Genomic DNA, 14,841 nt, shown 5'->3' on the forward strand with positions numbered 1-14,841 from the left:
TTTAATCCTTCTGATCTATCGTGTTTCTGGCAACATAATTATTAACAGTCAAGCACTTCTGTTGCTGAAGCAAATATCTTCGAATAGCAATCTTTTGCCCGTAAAAAAGTAATAAAAACAGAATGGGCATTAAATTGTACAATTAATCTTGAAGCATATTCACAATCTAGTATTTTGCTTTTCCTGTGACGGGATTCCTAATATTATGAAAAAGTATTTGACTCCAAAACATTGGAGAGCTGTTGCATTTCGTATACTCGTTGACCTGGGTATTACATTACATGAGTGACAATGCAAACTGTTTATACTCCTTGAGTGAAGTATTACTCAAAAATGTAGGTTTAATTTATGTTTTATATTTTTGAAGGCAAAGGCCAGTGCGATTAATGCATCAGTTTATATACTTTGTCAAATTAATGACATTCATTGGAAAATGAAGATATTTTTTTATTTTTGATATTACTTTTCTTAGGCGGATCGGTACAGTGAATATTGTTGCGGTGCGAGTATCGTAGAAACATCACATCGCGATCGAATCCGCCACACTTCAGAGAGCAACATCTTTAAAGAAAATATTTGAATGATTATGATTTCATCTATCGGTTTGGTTTTTATTTTGTTTATTAGGCATTCAAACATGAAATCGTATAGCCCTGGCAAAATTGCAATAAAAATCGATAATAGACATTACATCCGAATTTCGAATGTCACAAAATCACGGTTTGCAATTTAAATGTCGTTTGCCCCGATTTCACATTGGTTTCAAACATGACTGTGGGTGTAATTGGAGTTTAAATCATTAATGAAACAATTTTGGTATTTGATTGAATCAAAAGTTTTTCTTTTCTTTCCCAAAACAATTTGTACCGTTTGTTGTGGAGTGTAATAGATACTTTATGCCTAAGACTGAGTAAAAAATAGGAACTGGTCATGTAAGTTCGGTTACTGACAATATGCACGATTTGTGTGGAGAATTATTGTTGAACAAGTTATTCCTTGTAAGAATCCTTTTTGCAACAATACTTTTTGTATCAATCCTTTCTGGAGTTCACTTTTAGGCATTTTTGATAGCACCTCCTCGTTGTTCACATAAATATACAGTCCTGACATATTTTAAGATCTCTCTAGGAGAAGATGAAATGCAGATAGGGCTTTATATGGAAATGTCTGTGTGTGTGTGTGTGTGTGTGTGTGTGTGTGTTGGATTTTTAAGGTAGCTTTAACGATTTTACAGTCCTATCGCTACGATGTTTGCAGTGTGTCAGTTTATAGTGATGTCTAGCACTGGGGCATCATGCTGCAGACATGTAGCATGATGTCGCACACAGTCACATTATCCTGACACCAGGCCGACCACTCCTAACACTAACATCTTGATGCTGAGAGCCAAGCGAGGCAGCTGTTAGTACCATTTTTGTAAGTCTTTGGTATGATTGGGCTGGGGATCGAACCCTCGACCTTCCGCATCCGAGGCAGACACTCTAATCACTGTATCATCGGAGCGGTTTTTATGTGGAAATAAAAGTTGGAATTATATATATATATATATATATATATATATATATATATATATATATATATATATATAGTCAAAAATATTTTATAAATGGGAAAAATTAATAAGTTCCAAAAGTTCCACCGTGGCGATATTAATTTTCACCCACTGATGCATCTAAATATCTCATTAAGTTTTAGTCAAAAATACGAAAATATTAGATTCGTTCAAATGAACCCAACATAAAAATAGTTTGCTTTCAATTATAATAAATGATTAAAATTATGAAATGCACGTTCGATACTTGCATTTGAGAACTGGGAATTTCAGTTCATGAAATAATTTAAGATGTTACATCAGCATGCTATTTAAAGAAAGAACCAAACTTCGAGTGATATTGAGTAGCGCAGGGCCGGCGCTACCATATAGGCAAACTAGGCAGACGCCTAGGGCGCTGAATTCAGGGGACGCATTTCTCCAAATCAACAACAGTTTTGAAAAATAAATAAATAAATTTCAGTTTTATTGAGGGTCGTTTTTTATCCTGGTTTATTTCATACAGGGACAAATAATCGGGTAGATTCCGAAACACCAGGCTGACCGGAACAAGCAAAACGAGTGAGTGAAAATCGCGCGTATACGAAACTTTCAGGACGTGATTACGTTCGCGTGTTTTTATAGGCCACGAGTTTTTCCGTGGAATCACGCGTATACGAAACCTTCAGTTTGCCTCGGAAACCAAATTGAGGCGGGTAACTCCTTATTTTAAAAAGGATTACCTTTATTCTGTGCTCAAATGTTGAAAACTTTTTGTAAAAAATTTATTGTTTATAAATTTTGAAATTGATATTTTCCCGGGGGGGGGGGGGGGGTCGGGCGCCAGAATCTAACCTTGCCTAGGGGCGCCAGATAGTCTGGTGCCGGCCCTGGAGTAGTGACATCTGATGTTCATACATTGAACAAGCATGGAGTTAAAATTGGTCGTAAATTTATATTTCTATGTAGTTTTATTTCGTGAGCATTGCAGTATTCGTTTATTTGCTTATATGCCGTTATTCCTGTTGTTTTTACTTCTACATTAGAAAACCGAGACTGTCATTTAAAAAACGGAAAATGACAGTTTACATTCTGTTTGAGATACACAAAAACAGACGCTTCTCTCTTGAAACTGTATGATTTGTAATTATTAAACTCTATCAGCGAGATCATGATTGATACACTTACGTCACAGCTCAGTCATCACTGACACTCATATTTTACAGGCGAGTATATTGGAAAGCATTGTAACGGTTCCGATCCGTTTTGTCGACCATGTAAAGAAAGAGAACCTAATTGTATCGGTTTGCATGATGGCCCTAACCCTTATCTTGAAAGACCCTGGAGCCCAGAATATGTGATTTGCTTTAAAAACCGAACGATGGAAGTAAACAAGTGTACCACAAGATACTTCGACCTGATCACCAAGTCATGTCAAGAGGATGTTGACCCAGGTAATCAGGCAGTCTCAGTGTCTTACAGTTTCCATGCCGTTCTGTCTCTCTGTTGATCATGGTATTCAGCCGGTCTCCCTGTCTGCGATTCGCTCCGTTTTATTCTCTCATGTATTTAGCTAGCATCATATCTCTGCTTTTTCTCTTCCCACTCTCTCTTTTGTTTTTGAAGAGAACAAAACACACTATAAATAACTGATCGATGCTATCAGTTTAGATTAGGTTTGGGGTTTGATAAAAGGCGACATTTTATATTATAAGTAAATACAATGCTAGTACCAGTATTTTGTTGACTTAGAGGAAGGGAAAGACAGACAGAATACTTGATATATAGTTAGTTGGATAGATATATCAGAAGGTATTGTAGGCAGACCAAAATATACAGACATACAAATAAAAAGATTGAGAGAACTATTATCTATTGATAGGTAACGAGGCAAGGGTAACATTTCAAGCCAAGGAGGCTAATATTTCTTGAGACGTTTCAAAATTTATTTACAGTGAACATAGTGGATTACTGCAGGGCGAACCCTGACGATATAGTGCCTGCAACTGACAACTGTGCACAGTTTTTTAATTGTTCCACAAGACAGACCCACCTCGGGAACCATCGTTATGAATGTCCGTATCCAGACTTATTTTCTACGATCACACATTCGTGCCAGAATTTTACTGCAGTGCATTGTAATGCAAGATCAGAACCAGAGGCCCCATGTATGTATATATTCTTGTGTCTTTCTATTGTCTTTGAGTTTCATCTGAACTCTTATAAAGTAATTTAGCCCCTGCAATTTGATGGTTTATAAATCATTCTGCAATTGGCTTTTATTTGCTTGTACTATTTTCATTCTTAAACCTTATAACCATTCAGTCATTTGGAAATACTCGGTATTTTTCCAAATTGAAACATTGATAATAAAAGTAGAAAGCAAATTAGATAATACTATTTAAAAGACTGTTATTTCCAGGCAGTTTCCATTCTATTACATCTTCATTCTTATTAGGTTTGTTGATACGATATTGCATTGGCACCTTTCTTGTCACTATTAGAGTCAAGTGTTGATTAACCGCTACACATTAAAACATACATGCCTATAAGGTATATATATTTCATTTTAAATGTATATATTTTTCTGTTTGTTAAGGTATGTCTTACCTCGTCATGTCGTCGATATTTCTAGTACTTCTCACAACATTGCTTTACCGTTATTTACTTTTATTATGTAGGCGATTACGCGAACAACCTTTGCAGTCCCTCGGAGACATCCTGTACACCATGTCCGTCAAGACTTCCCAGCTGTGTTGGGCTACCTGATGGGGAAAATGCATATCCTGGTGCATATAAGAACAATCGATATGTAACGTGCTACAAAAATAGGTCAATATCTATTTTCGAATGCAGTGGTGGATACTTTGATGTTGTATATAAACAATGTCTGATGACGACAGTTGCTACAATAACTCCATCCACAACTCCTCATAACACACTTTCGTTAACTTTGCCAGCCGGTTTCTTGCCCATTATGACGTGGTCATGGCTACATAATGGACAAACAAATCTTCATCAAACAGCAATTTCTAAGTTTTCGTCGGAATTGACTACCTCTCAATCATCAACCACAACGAAAAATTTGTTTTCAAGATCTTCCACCAGGCAACATACAACTTCGTATCAAACGGCCACAAAACCTACGACTGAACCACCTATGATATCTACTGAAATCACATCAAGGCATGCATTCAGTTCACTGCCATATAGCTTTGTCCCTTTGTTTCCAGGTTCAGACAATTTTTCAACATCACGTACACAGTCCACAACTTTCAGACCACGAACCCACACTCCAAAACCTTTTGTAACGAATATTGAAAACACAATGCCCACTGGTTTTGTACCTATTCTGACAGATGCAACCATCCATGTCCCATTTCATACAAAAGTTCCTAACAAATCAACTACAACTATAAATCATTTAGCTACCTCGCTTCCACCTAGTTTGAATCCCATTCAAAGCGGATCATACACGCATTCTCCAACTTCAACAATACAAACTCCGGTTCATTCACACACACACCTTCCCGAAAGGTCCAGCCCAGTGACTATCCACACCAATGGTAACTCCCTTCCACCAAGCTTTGCGCCAATCCAGGTTGGATCGACAGTTCAGACCAAGGTTACAGTACCCACAACTCCAGTACTATCATACACAACATTTCCAGAGAAGTCAAGTACTAACGGCAACTCGCTTCCATTGAGTTTCAAGCCAATACAAGTTGAATCGGCAACATCAACCAAAAAAGAGATAGTCTCGACTCAGGTACCAGAACTTACAGAGAAGTCAACCTCGGGTATTATTCACACAGTAGATAACTCACTACCTCCGAGCTTTAAGCCAATCCAAGATGGATTGAACATGGAACCCAAATCCACGGTGGCATCAATTCAAGTACAAACAACAACAGGAAAATTAGTTGCAGGAAATAGTCACACAACAGGCTTTACACCACTCGAAGCTGCATCAACTATTGAACCCAAACTCACAAGAATATCAACTCAAGTACTGACAACAACAGAGAAGCCAATTACAGATAATATCCACACAATGGACAACTCACTTCCTCCAAGCTTTAAACCAATTCAAGCTGGATCAACTGCACAGCCCAAATCCACAATGACTTCAACCACATTAATACCGACAACTACAGCAGCCTCAACTCTAACAAATATCCACACAATTGGCAACTCACTTCCTCTGAGCTTCAAGCCAATTCAAGATAGATCAACTATTGAACCCAAAGTCACAAGGATATCAACTCAAGTACTGACAACAACAGAGAAGCCAATTACAGATAATATCCACACAATGGACAACTCACTTCCTCCAAGCTTTAAACCAATTCAAGCTGGATCAACTGCACAGCCCAAATCCACAATGACTTCAACCACAGTAATACCGACAAATACAGCGATCTCAACTCCAACAAATATCCACTCAATTGGCAACTCACTTCCTCTGAGCTTCAAGCCGATTCAAGATAAATCAACTATTGAACCCAAACCCACAAGGATATCAACTCAAGTACTGACAACAACAGAGAAGCCAATTACAGATAATATCCACACAATGGACAAATCACTTCCTCCAAGCTTTAAACCAATTCAAGCTGGATCAACTGCAGAGCCAAATTCCACAATGACTTCAACCACATTAATACCGACAACTGCAGCAACCTCAACTCTAACAAATATCCACACAATTGGCAACTCACTTCCTCTGAGCTTCAAGCCGATTCAAGATAGATCAACTATTGAACCCAAAGTCACAAGGATATCAACTCAAGTACTGACAACAACAGAGAAGCCAATTACAGATAATATCCACACAATGGGCAACTCACTTCCGCCAAGCTTCAAGCCAATCACGGATGGATCAGCTACTGAACTCAATCCCACTATGGCCTCGACTCAAGAACCGTCAACAACTACAAAGAAGTCAGCTCCAGAATATATCAACACAATGAGCAATTCACTTCCTCCAAGCTTTAATCCAATTCAAGCTGGAACAACTGCAGAGCCCAAATCCACAATGACTTCAACCACAGTAGTACCGACAACTACAGCGACCTCAACTCCAACAAATATTCACACAGTAAGCAGCTTGCAGCCTCAGAGTTTTAAGCCAGTCCATGCTGGATCGACACCAAACACAGCTCGATCTACTTTATTACCCGGAAAGTCTGTTCCGCCAAGCTATGTGCCGATCTTGCTGGTCTCGACTGCAAAGCCGGGAGTAATAATTCAGAGCCCAGAAAACTCTCTGCCACCGAGCTTTGAACCAATTATGAAAGAATCATCCGTGTCATCATTTACGTTCAGTAGCTACTCACCACGTGTAACAGAAAAATCAATACCTCCCAGTATTGTTTCGTTAATTAACGGTTCTATAAATACAGAATCGAGGACCACAAGTGAACCTTATATTTCTCAACCCTGGCGACCGCTGACCACAGTCCCGCATGTATTACCTTTAGTAACAGAACACATAAGTAAGTAATTTTAGTTGATGTATTTTCTACATTGATCTTTTACATGTAACCAATTTGTATTCACAAATGGGTATGTTTTTATTAAATACAATTTATAATGCCGATTAGTCATGTGAATATTACAAAGAGTCATAAGTTTTTATCATTGTAAATATGACATTAATCCGTCATACCGTTATTAAGTCATGTGTATTGTAATTCATTTGGATAGACAGACAAATGCATTTCCATATTTCGCCAAAGAAAACATATCTGACATTGTTTTAAGGCAACATGGTACGTCACATACACGATATCAATATAATTACCTTTTAGATTATTTCAATATAATTACCTTTTAGATTATTTCAATATAATTACTTTTTAAATTATTTCGTGATTAATTGCAAGATTTTTATTTATTTTTAAATCGATATCAATATGATTTCCTTATTAAACGCGATATTTGTTTTAGTTTTAAAAATACTGTTTACATTTTCTTAGATCCGAAGCAACTTGTTAATATTAAATTCAATGCAATGCTTTAAAAAAAACTGCCGTAATTCTTCTTACAGACCTTAATGGTGGATTGTGCAAAGAGAATCTCGGCAAAATCGTCCCAAATCCTCTCAACTGTGGACAGTACTATAATTGCAGGGATGTGAACGGTCCATTTTTGTTTGAATGCCTGTATCCTAACCTGTTTTCGGTTGATTCATTGAGGTGCGAGCAATTTACGACAGTAAGATGTGAAGATCGATACGAGCCTCAGTCACCGTGTAAGTGCATATGCAAAATATTGGAAATTACAATGCTATTTAAGTTTTACCACACAGATGTAGTGATGAAGTGCTTGTATTAAGAAATGTGCATGGCAGAGGACGATAACGGTCGATGTGTTCGAATATTGCGTATCAGAAGTGTCCCCAATGATAATAGTAGCCGTGGATGTGTAACAATATCAATGCATGCAACAATTTTCATGGTCTTTTTTTAATAAAAGATATGCACTATATTTAAGGAACAACTATAAAAAGGATGGATTGAAGAGGTTCAACTATGTATACGTTTCATTCAAAATTAGGAGATTAATGTTGTTTATTTTAGTTTGAAAAGCTAAGGTTCTTCATTTCATTCATAGTAATGCTGTATATTGATTACTGTCTCACTCTTTTGATAATCAGTTTTATCCATAACTTTGAATTGACCATGTTAAAAGGTAAATCTTGTCATTTCAATTCCTAATCCACGAATACAACAAGTAAAGATACTGTCTCTAAACATGAGCTTTCTATCCGTAGGCGAGTACCAACAAAACGTTTGTCCGCCTGGGAACCAGACATGTGTACCTTGTACGGAAAGACTCCCCAGTTGCGTTGCTCATGAAGATGGGAGTCATCCTTTCCCAGGACAAGTGGGGACCAGTGATTATTTTACATGCTTCCTGAACAGAACAGTGTCTGTTGAATCATGTACTAAGGGCGTGTATGATCCAGAGAAACGGCAATGCATAGATTTTGTAACCAACAACAGTAAGAATTTTGTTTTGTATATCAATTTCCGCTCTCTAAAAATGGTAGACCTTTCACTGACAACTAACATGACGCTTGATCAATCATTTGGAATTCAGTTGAAATCTTCCTTGGAGTTTTAACACGTGTTTTAAATTTTTTGATCTCATGTTTTCAGAGTTATGAATGTGCCACAAATAGCTATGCCGTAAACAATATAGTCTAACAGACATGTTACGTGCGTTTAATATCATAACCGTTTCCTTATTCTTATTAATAAATTGGGAAAAATGACCAGGCGAAAAAAATTTCAGTTAGTGTTTGGTTTAAAGAAATGATGCTCTTTTGTATATTACTATCACGCCCTATTGCCAAACTTTTTTTGAGTTTTACCACCAACCAGTGGCGTACTAAGGGAGGGTGGGGCGATGTGCCCCGGGTGACAGACAGAAGGTGGTGGTGGTGTCGTCGGTAGAGCCGAAATACCAGTACAGATTTCAAATCTAAAAAGCAATTCGCCAGCGTAAAAATTAATTCCAGTTTGCTTATGACAGCACAGTACGTCAAACATATTTTAGTTTTCTGTGTGTTTACATTTTAAAAGTATTTGTGGGGGTGCCAAAGGAAGGATCCGCCTCTGGTACCAAATACTTTAGGTACGCCCCTACTACCAACATGTCGTTTTGAACATCTACTTTTTAAGGAAAGAAACCTTTATGTTAAATAACTTACATGCATCAGATTCCGTACGGTTTTAACTCTTTACAGATGCATCGCTTGGTATTTGCGATGAAAGTTTCGGCAGCATTGTTCCTAATCCTCTGAACTGTGCCCAGTATTACGACTGCAGAGATTTACTTGAACCGATCCTATACGAATGTGAATATCCTCAGCTATTTTCTGTCCATTCTCTTTCTTGTGAAACATTCACGACAGTCAAATGTGGAAGTAGACCAGAACCTCAGGCACCATGTAAGTATATCTGTTTCAGTGTTTATCAAGCTACGTGTTTTCTATTTCACTCTGTTTTGTTCTCTATTTAGTTTTGGCTAGCTTACGTAGCATAGTCCTTTTAACTTAGCTACCTTATGAGTCATAATGTAGAAACTAAATGTATTGCCTTCTAATTAAACAGACATTTATAATTTATTCTGTGTAACTAATTTAAATAGGCAATACATGTATTGCGTCGAGTTGAAATTTAAAATTTAAAAGACGACATTCCGAGCGCAAATAAATAAGTTTATGCTTAAAAAATTCTTGTTCTCAGTGTTGCAAGACTGACGCAATGGCGGAAAAGGTACGGGTTTGAATTGTATCCTCAGATCATCCAGAGTCAGCTGTCTTCGTTTTGTTTCTGGTAAAGACACTTTACTTCGCTTGCCTCGGCACTGTTTGGTCCTCATGTGTTGATGTGCCGTATAAAATCAAACCATCTATCTGACTGGTGTTTACGTTGTAACAAGCTTTCTGTTGTTTGCGTTGTAACAAGCTTTCTGTTGTTTACGTTGTAACAAGCTTTCTGGTGTTTACGTGGTAACACGCTATTAGGTGTTTACGCGGTAACAAGCTTTCTGGTGTTTACGCGGTAACAAGCTTTCTGGTGCTTACGCGGTAACAAGCTTTCCAGGTTTTACGCGGTACCAAGCTTTCTGGTGTTTACGTGGCAACAAGTTCAAGTGGCTACGTTTCACTAGCTAGCCTGGCGCTAAGCAAAATGAGGTGATGGTATGGTCCGGCGACCCGTGTTCCATCGTGCCACATCAGGTGTTCTTCATGCCACATCCGTTGTGCGTCGTGCCTCGAGTGTCTTCATAACTATTTTCAACATTTTCACACAAACAGTGGGACAATTTTTTATATATAAAAGAACAAATTTTGGCAGAGAGAGAGAGAGACCTGGCGGAAAAAATCGTTGAAGCAGAATTCGACTAAATTTGACAGAATGAATTCTAGAATGGTCTAATAATTATGTATTACAGATGCCCATTCAGCATCAGCTATGACCAGTCTTACTAAAAAGAGAAGAGTTTTAAATTGCATTATTGCTCAACAGCATCTGAGCAGACTTAACAGAAAGCATCAATGAATCACCGTTATTTAGAAAATGTTAATCTTCAAACAACTTCTTTTTCTCAAAAAGCCACTAAACAATACTGATAACATTTGTTTATCTCAATCTGGCATGAAGGCTTTCGAAGTGTGTGCAATAGATGCTTATTTCAAACATTGCTACTGTTGCTAATAGAGAAGGCAGTTTAAAAATCGCTAGACATAATTTTACCAAGTTCAACGTCCAGGTATAAACAGCACGCGTTTTAATATGGAGGCCCTTTAATTTTGTACAGTTGATTCAACATCAAACATGGCCGCTGTTACTAAAAATATAAAAGCCGTTAAATGACTTTTTGTTGTATCAAAAGCTGCGTAACTAAATCTGAATAATTTGACATACCATTCTTGTTTAAATTCATGTTTTGATTGCACAAGTAATGCGTTATTAAGAAAGAGAAATAATATGCATCTGCGCAAAATTCACTGACTGACAAAATTTGTTAAACATGGCGGCATTTCAAGCGTGTAAAATTAATACCTATATGCTGCAGTTGTTAAAAAGACAAGATGTTTGAAACCATTTCCAAAAAGTTACTCAACATAATTCGACCAAATTGTCCTGGCGCAAATGCTTTCATTTTTGGGGGCAAATTATGATGATTAGTCATTAACTATTACCACTATAATCACCATTAGTCATTAACTATTACCGCTATCACCACCATTAGTAATTATATATTACCGCTATAACCACCATTAGTGATTAACCATTACCACTATTACCGCTATAACCACCATTAGTCATTAACCATTACCGCTATAATCACCATTAGTCATTATATATTACCGCTATAACCACATTAGTCATTAACTATTACCGCTATAACCACCATTAGTTATTAACTATTACCACTATAGCCCCCATTAGTCATTAACTATCAACACTATAACTAAAAATAGAAAACATCTGTAAAGAGCCATTTTCTTTTGAAACAAAATAACATTTAATAGAAAGTATCCAGGCATATACTATTTTTATGTTTATAGAAATGACGCTGATCCATTAAGCAAACTCGCCACTACTAGTAATTTATCTTCTTGAAATCTCTAGGCTGTGATGTCATTACTACTAGCAATGTGAAGTCTCTTTGATGTATCATTGTATCATTGTATCATTGCTACTACCAATTTGCCTTCTCGAAGTCGATTTGCTGTATCAATTGTACTAGTAATTTGCCTTCTCTGAGTCTCTTTGTTATATCAGCAATACTAACAATTTGCATTCTTGAAGTCTCTTAGCTATATTGTTACTACTAGTAATTATACTTCTTGAAATCTCTTGGTTATATCATTACTAATAGCATTCTGCTTTCTCGAAGTCTCTTTGCTGTATCATTGCTAATTTGCTTTCTTGAAATCTCATTGCAATATCATTAGATTCTGAAAGTCTCTTTGCTATATCATTAGCTTCTTGAAATCTCGTTGTTATATTATTAACTTCTTGAAGTATCTTTGCTATATCATTAGCTTCTTGAAGCCTCTTTGAATTATCATTAGCTTCTTGAAGTCTTTTTGCTATATCCTTAGCTTCTTGAAGACTCTTTGCTATATGATTTGCTTCTTGAGGTCTCATTGCTATATCATTAGCTTCTTGAAGTATCTTTGCTGTATCATTAGTTTCTTGAAGTCTCTTTGCTATATCATTAGCTTTTTGAAGTCTCTTTGCTATGGCATTAGCTACCTTTGCTGTATTATTAGCACTTTGTAGTCTAAGTGTTATATCATTAGCTACTTGAGGTCTCTTTTCTATATCATTAGCTTCTCGAAGTCTCTTAGCAATACCATTAGCTTCATGACGTCTCCTTGCTATATTATTAGCTTCATGAAGTCTCTTTGCTATAGCATAAGCTTCTTGAAACCTCTTTGTAATATCACTAGATTCTTGAGTATCTTAGCTATATCATTTGCTCCTTGAAGTCTGTTTGCTATATCGTCTTGAGGTATCTTTGCAATACCATTAGCTTCTTGAGGTCTCATTTCAATATCATAGCGTCTTGAAGTATTTTTGCTATGTCATTTTCTGCCTGAAGTTTCTGTGATATATACTTAGCTTCTTGAAGTCTCTTTGCTGTATCATTGGCTTCTTTAAACCTCTTTGCTATATCATTAGCATCATGAAGTCTATTTGCTGTATCGTTGGCTTCTTGATGTCTCATTGCTATATCGTTAGCTTCCTGAAGTTTCTTTCGTATATCTGTAGCTTCTTGAAGTCTCCTTTCTATATCATTAGCTTCTTGAAGTCTCTTTGCTATGTCATTAGCTACCCGAGTGTCTTTGTTACATCATTGCTACTAACAATTGCATTCTTGAAGTCTCTTAGCTATATCGCTACTACTAGTAATTTATCTTCTTGCTATATCATTAGTATCTTGAAGTCTCTTTGCTGTATCATTAACTCCTTCAAGTCTATTTGCTATATTATTAGCTTCTTGAGGTCGCTTTGCTATATCATTAGCTTTTTGATGTCTCTTTGCTATATCATTAGTTACCTGAAGTCTCATTGCTATGCAATTAGCTCCTTGAAATCTTTTTGCCATATCATTAGGGTTTTGAAGTCTCTTTGCTGTATCATTACTTCTTGAAGTCTCTTTGCTATGTCATTAGCTACCTGAAGTCTATTTGCTATATACTTTGCTACCTGAAGTTTCTTTGTCATATCATTAGCTCCTTGAAGTCTCTTAGCTATATCATTAGCTTTATGAGGTATCTTTGTTATATCACTAGCTTCCTGAAGTTTTTTTACTATAGCATTAATTTCTTGAAACCTCTTTGCAATGTCATTAGCATTGGAAGTCTCTTTGCTATATCATTAGCTGCTTGAAGTCTCTTTGCTGTATCATTAATTTCTTGAAGTCTCTTTGCTATATAATTTTCTACCTGAAGTCTCTTTACTATATCATTAGCTCATTGATGTAGGTCATTAGTAACTTGAAGTATCTCTGCTATAGCATTAGCCTCTTGAAGTCTCTTTGCTATATTATTAGCTTCTTGAAGTCTCTTTGCGATATCATTCACTTCTTGAGGTCTCATTGCTATATCAATATCTTCTTGAAGTCTCTTTGCTATACCATTAGCTTCTTGATGTCTCTTTGCTATATAATTAGCTTCTTGAAATTTCTTTGCTGTATCGTTAGTTTCTTGAAGTCCCTTGCTATATCGTTAGCTTCTTGAAGTCTCTTATCAATACAATTGGATTCTTGATGTCTCTTTTTATATTATTAGCTTCTTGAAGTGTCTTAGTTATATCATTATCTCCTTGAGGTCTCTTTGCTATATCATTAGCTTCTTGGAGTCTCTTTGCCATATCATCAGCTTCTTGAAATCTTTTTGCTTATCATTAGCTACCTGAAGTCTCTTTGATATATGATTAGCTACCTGAAGCCTCTTTGCCGTATCGTTAGCTCAATGAAAACTCTTTCCTATATCATTAGCATCTTGAGGTATCTTTACTATTTCATTAGGTACCTGAAGTCTCTTTGCTATATCATTAGCTCATTAAAGTATCTTTGTTATATCCTTATCTTTTGAAGTCTCTTTGCTATATCATTAGCTTCTTCAAGTCTCTTTGCTACATCCTTAGCTTCTTGAAGTCTCTTTTCCATATCATCAGCTTCTTGAAATCTTTTTGCTTATTATTAGCTACATGAAGTCTCTTTGATATGTGATTAGCTACCTGAGGTCTCTTTACCGTATCGTTAGCTCAATGAAAACTCTTTCGTATATCATTAGCATCTTGATGTATCTTTGCTATTTCATTAGCTCATGAAAGTCTCTTTGCTATATCCTTATCTTTTTGAAGTCCCTTTGCTATATCATTATCTACCTGAAGTCTCATTGCTTTATCATTAGCTTCCTGAAGTCTTTTTGCTATATCATTAGCTTCTTAAAGTCTCTTAGCTATACCATTGGCTTCTTGAGGTCTCTTTGTTATAGTATTAGCTTCTGAAGTGCCTTTGCTATATCATTACCTTTTAGAAGTCTCTTTGCTATATCTTTAGCTTCTTGAGGTGTTTTTGCTATATCATTAGCTTCTTTAAGCCTCTTATCTATACGATTGGATTCTTGATGTCTCTTTGTTATATTATTAGCTTCTTGAAGTGTCTTAGTAATGTTATCTCCTTTATGTCTCTTTGCTATATCATTAGCTTCTTGAAGTCTCTTTGCTATGTCGTGATCTCTTTGTTATATCATTAGCTTCTTGAAGTCT

At 36.4% G+C, this 14,841-nt stretch overlaps 1 protein-coding gene across 1 annotated transcript in view; it reads left to right on the top strand.

Moving 5' to 3' along the window:
* The window catches only part of LOC149793028 (uncharacterized), a 103,936-nt gene that overhangs the window by 48,524 nt on the left and 40,571 nt on the right, over positions 1-14,841 (top strand). Inside the window, exons 63-68 of the mRNA XM_089968939.1 lie at positions 2,758-2,985; positions 3,487-3,699; positions 4,213-7,029; positions 7,584-7,787; positions 8,310-8,540; positions 9,288-9,491. Of these exons, the coding sequence (XP_089825065.1) occupies positions 2,758-2,985; positions 3,487-3,699; positions 4,213-7,029; positions 7,584-7,787; positions 8,310-8,540; positions 9,288-9,491 (3,897 nt within the window). The remainder of the gene's footprint in view (positions 1-2,757; positions 2,986-3,486; positions 3,700-4,212; positions 7,030-7,583; positions 7,788-8,309; positions 8,541-9,287; positions 9,492-14,841) is intronic.

Source organism: Sinohyriopsis cumingii, chromosome 8 (assembly GCF_028554795.1).
Source record: "Sinohyriopsis cumingii isolate HCF-2022 chromosome 8, ASM2855479v2, whole genome shotgun sequence".
Taxonomy (NCBI): domain Eukaryota; kingdom Metazoa; phylum Mollusca; class Bivalvia; order Unionida; family Unionidae; genus Sinohyriopsis; species Sinohyriopsis cumingii.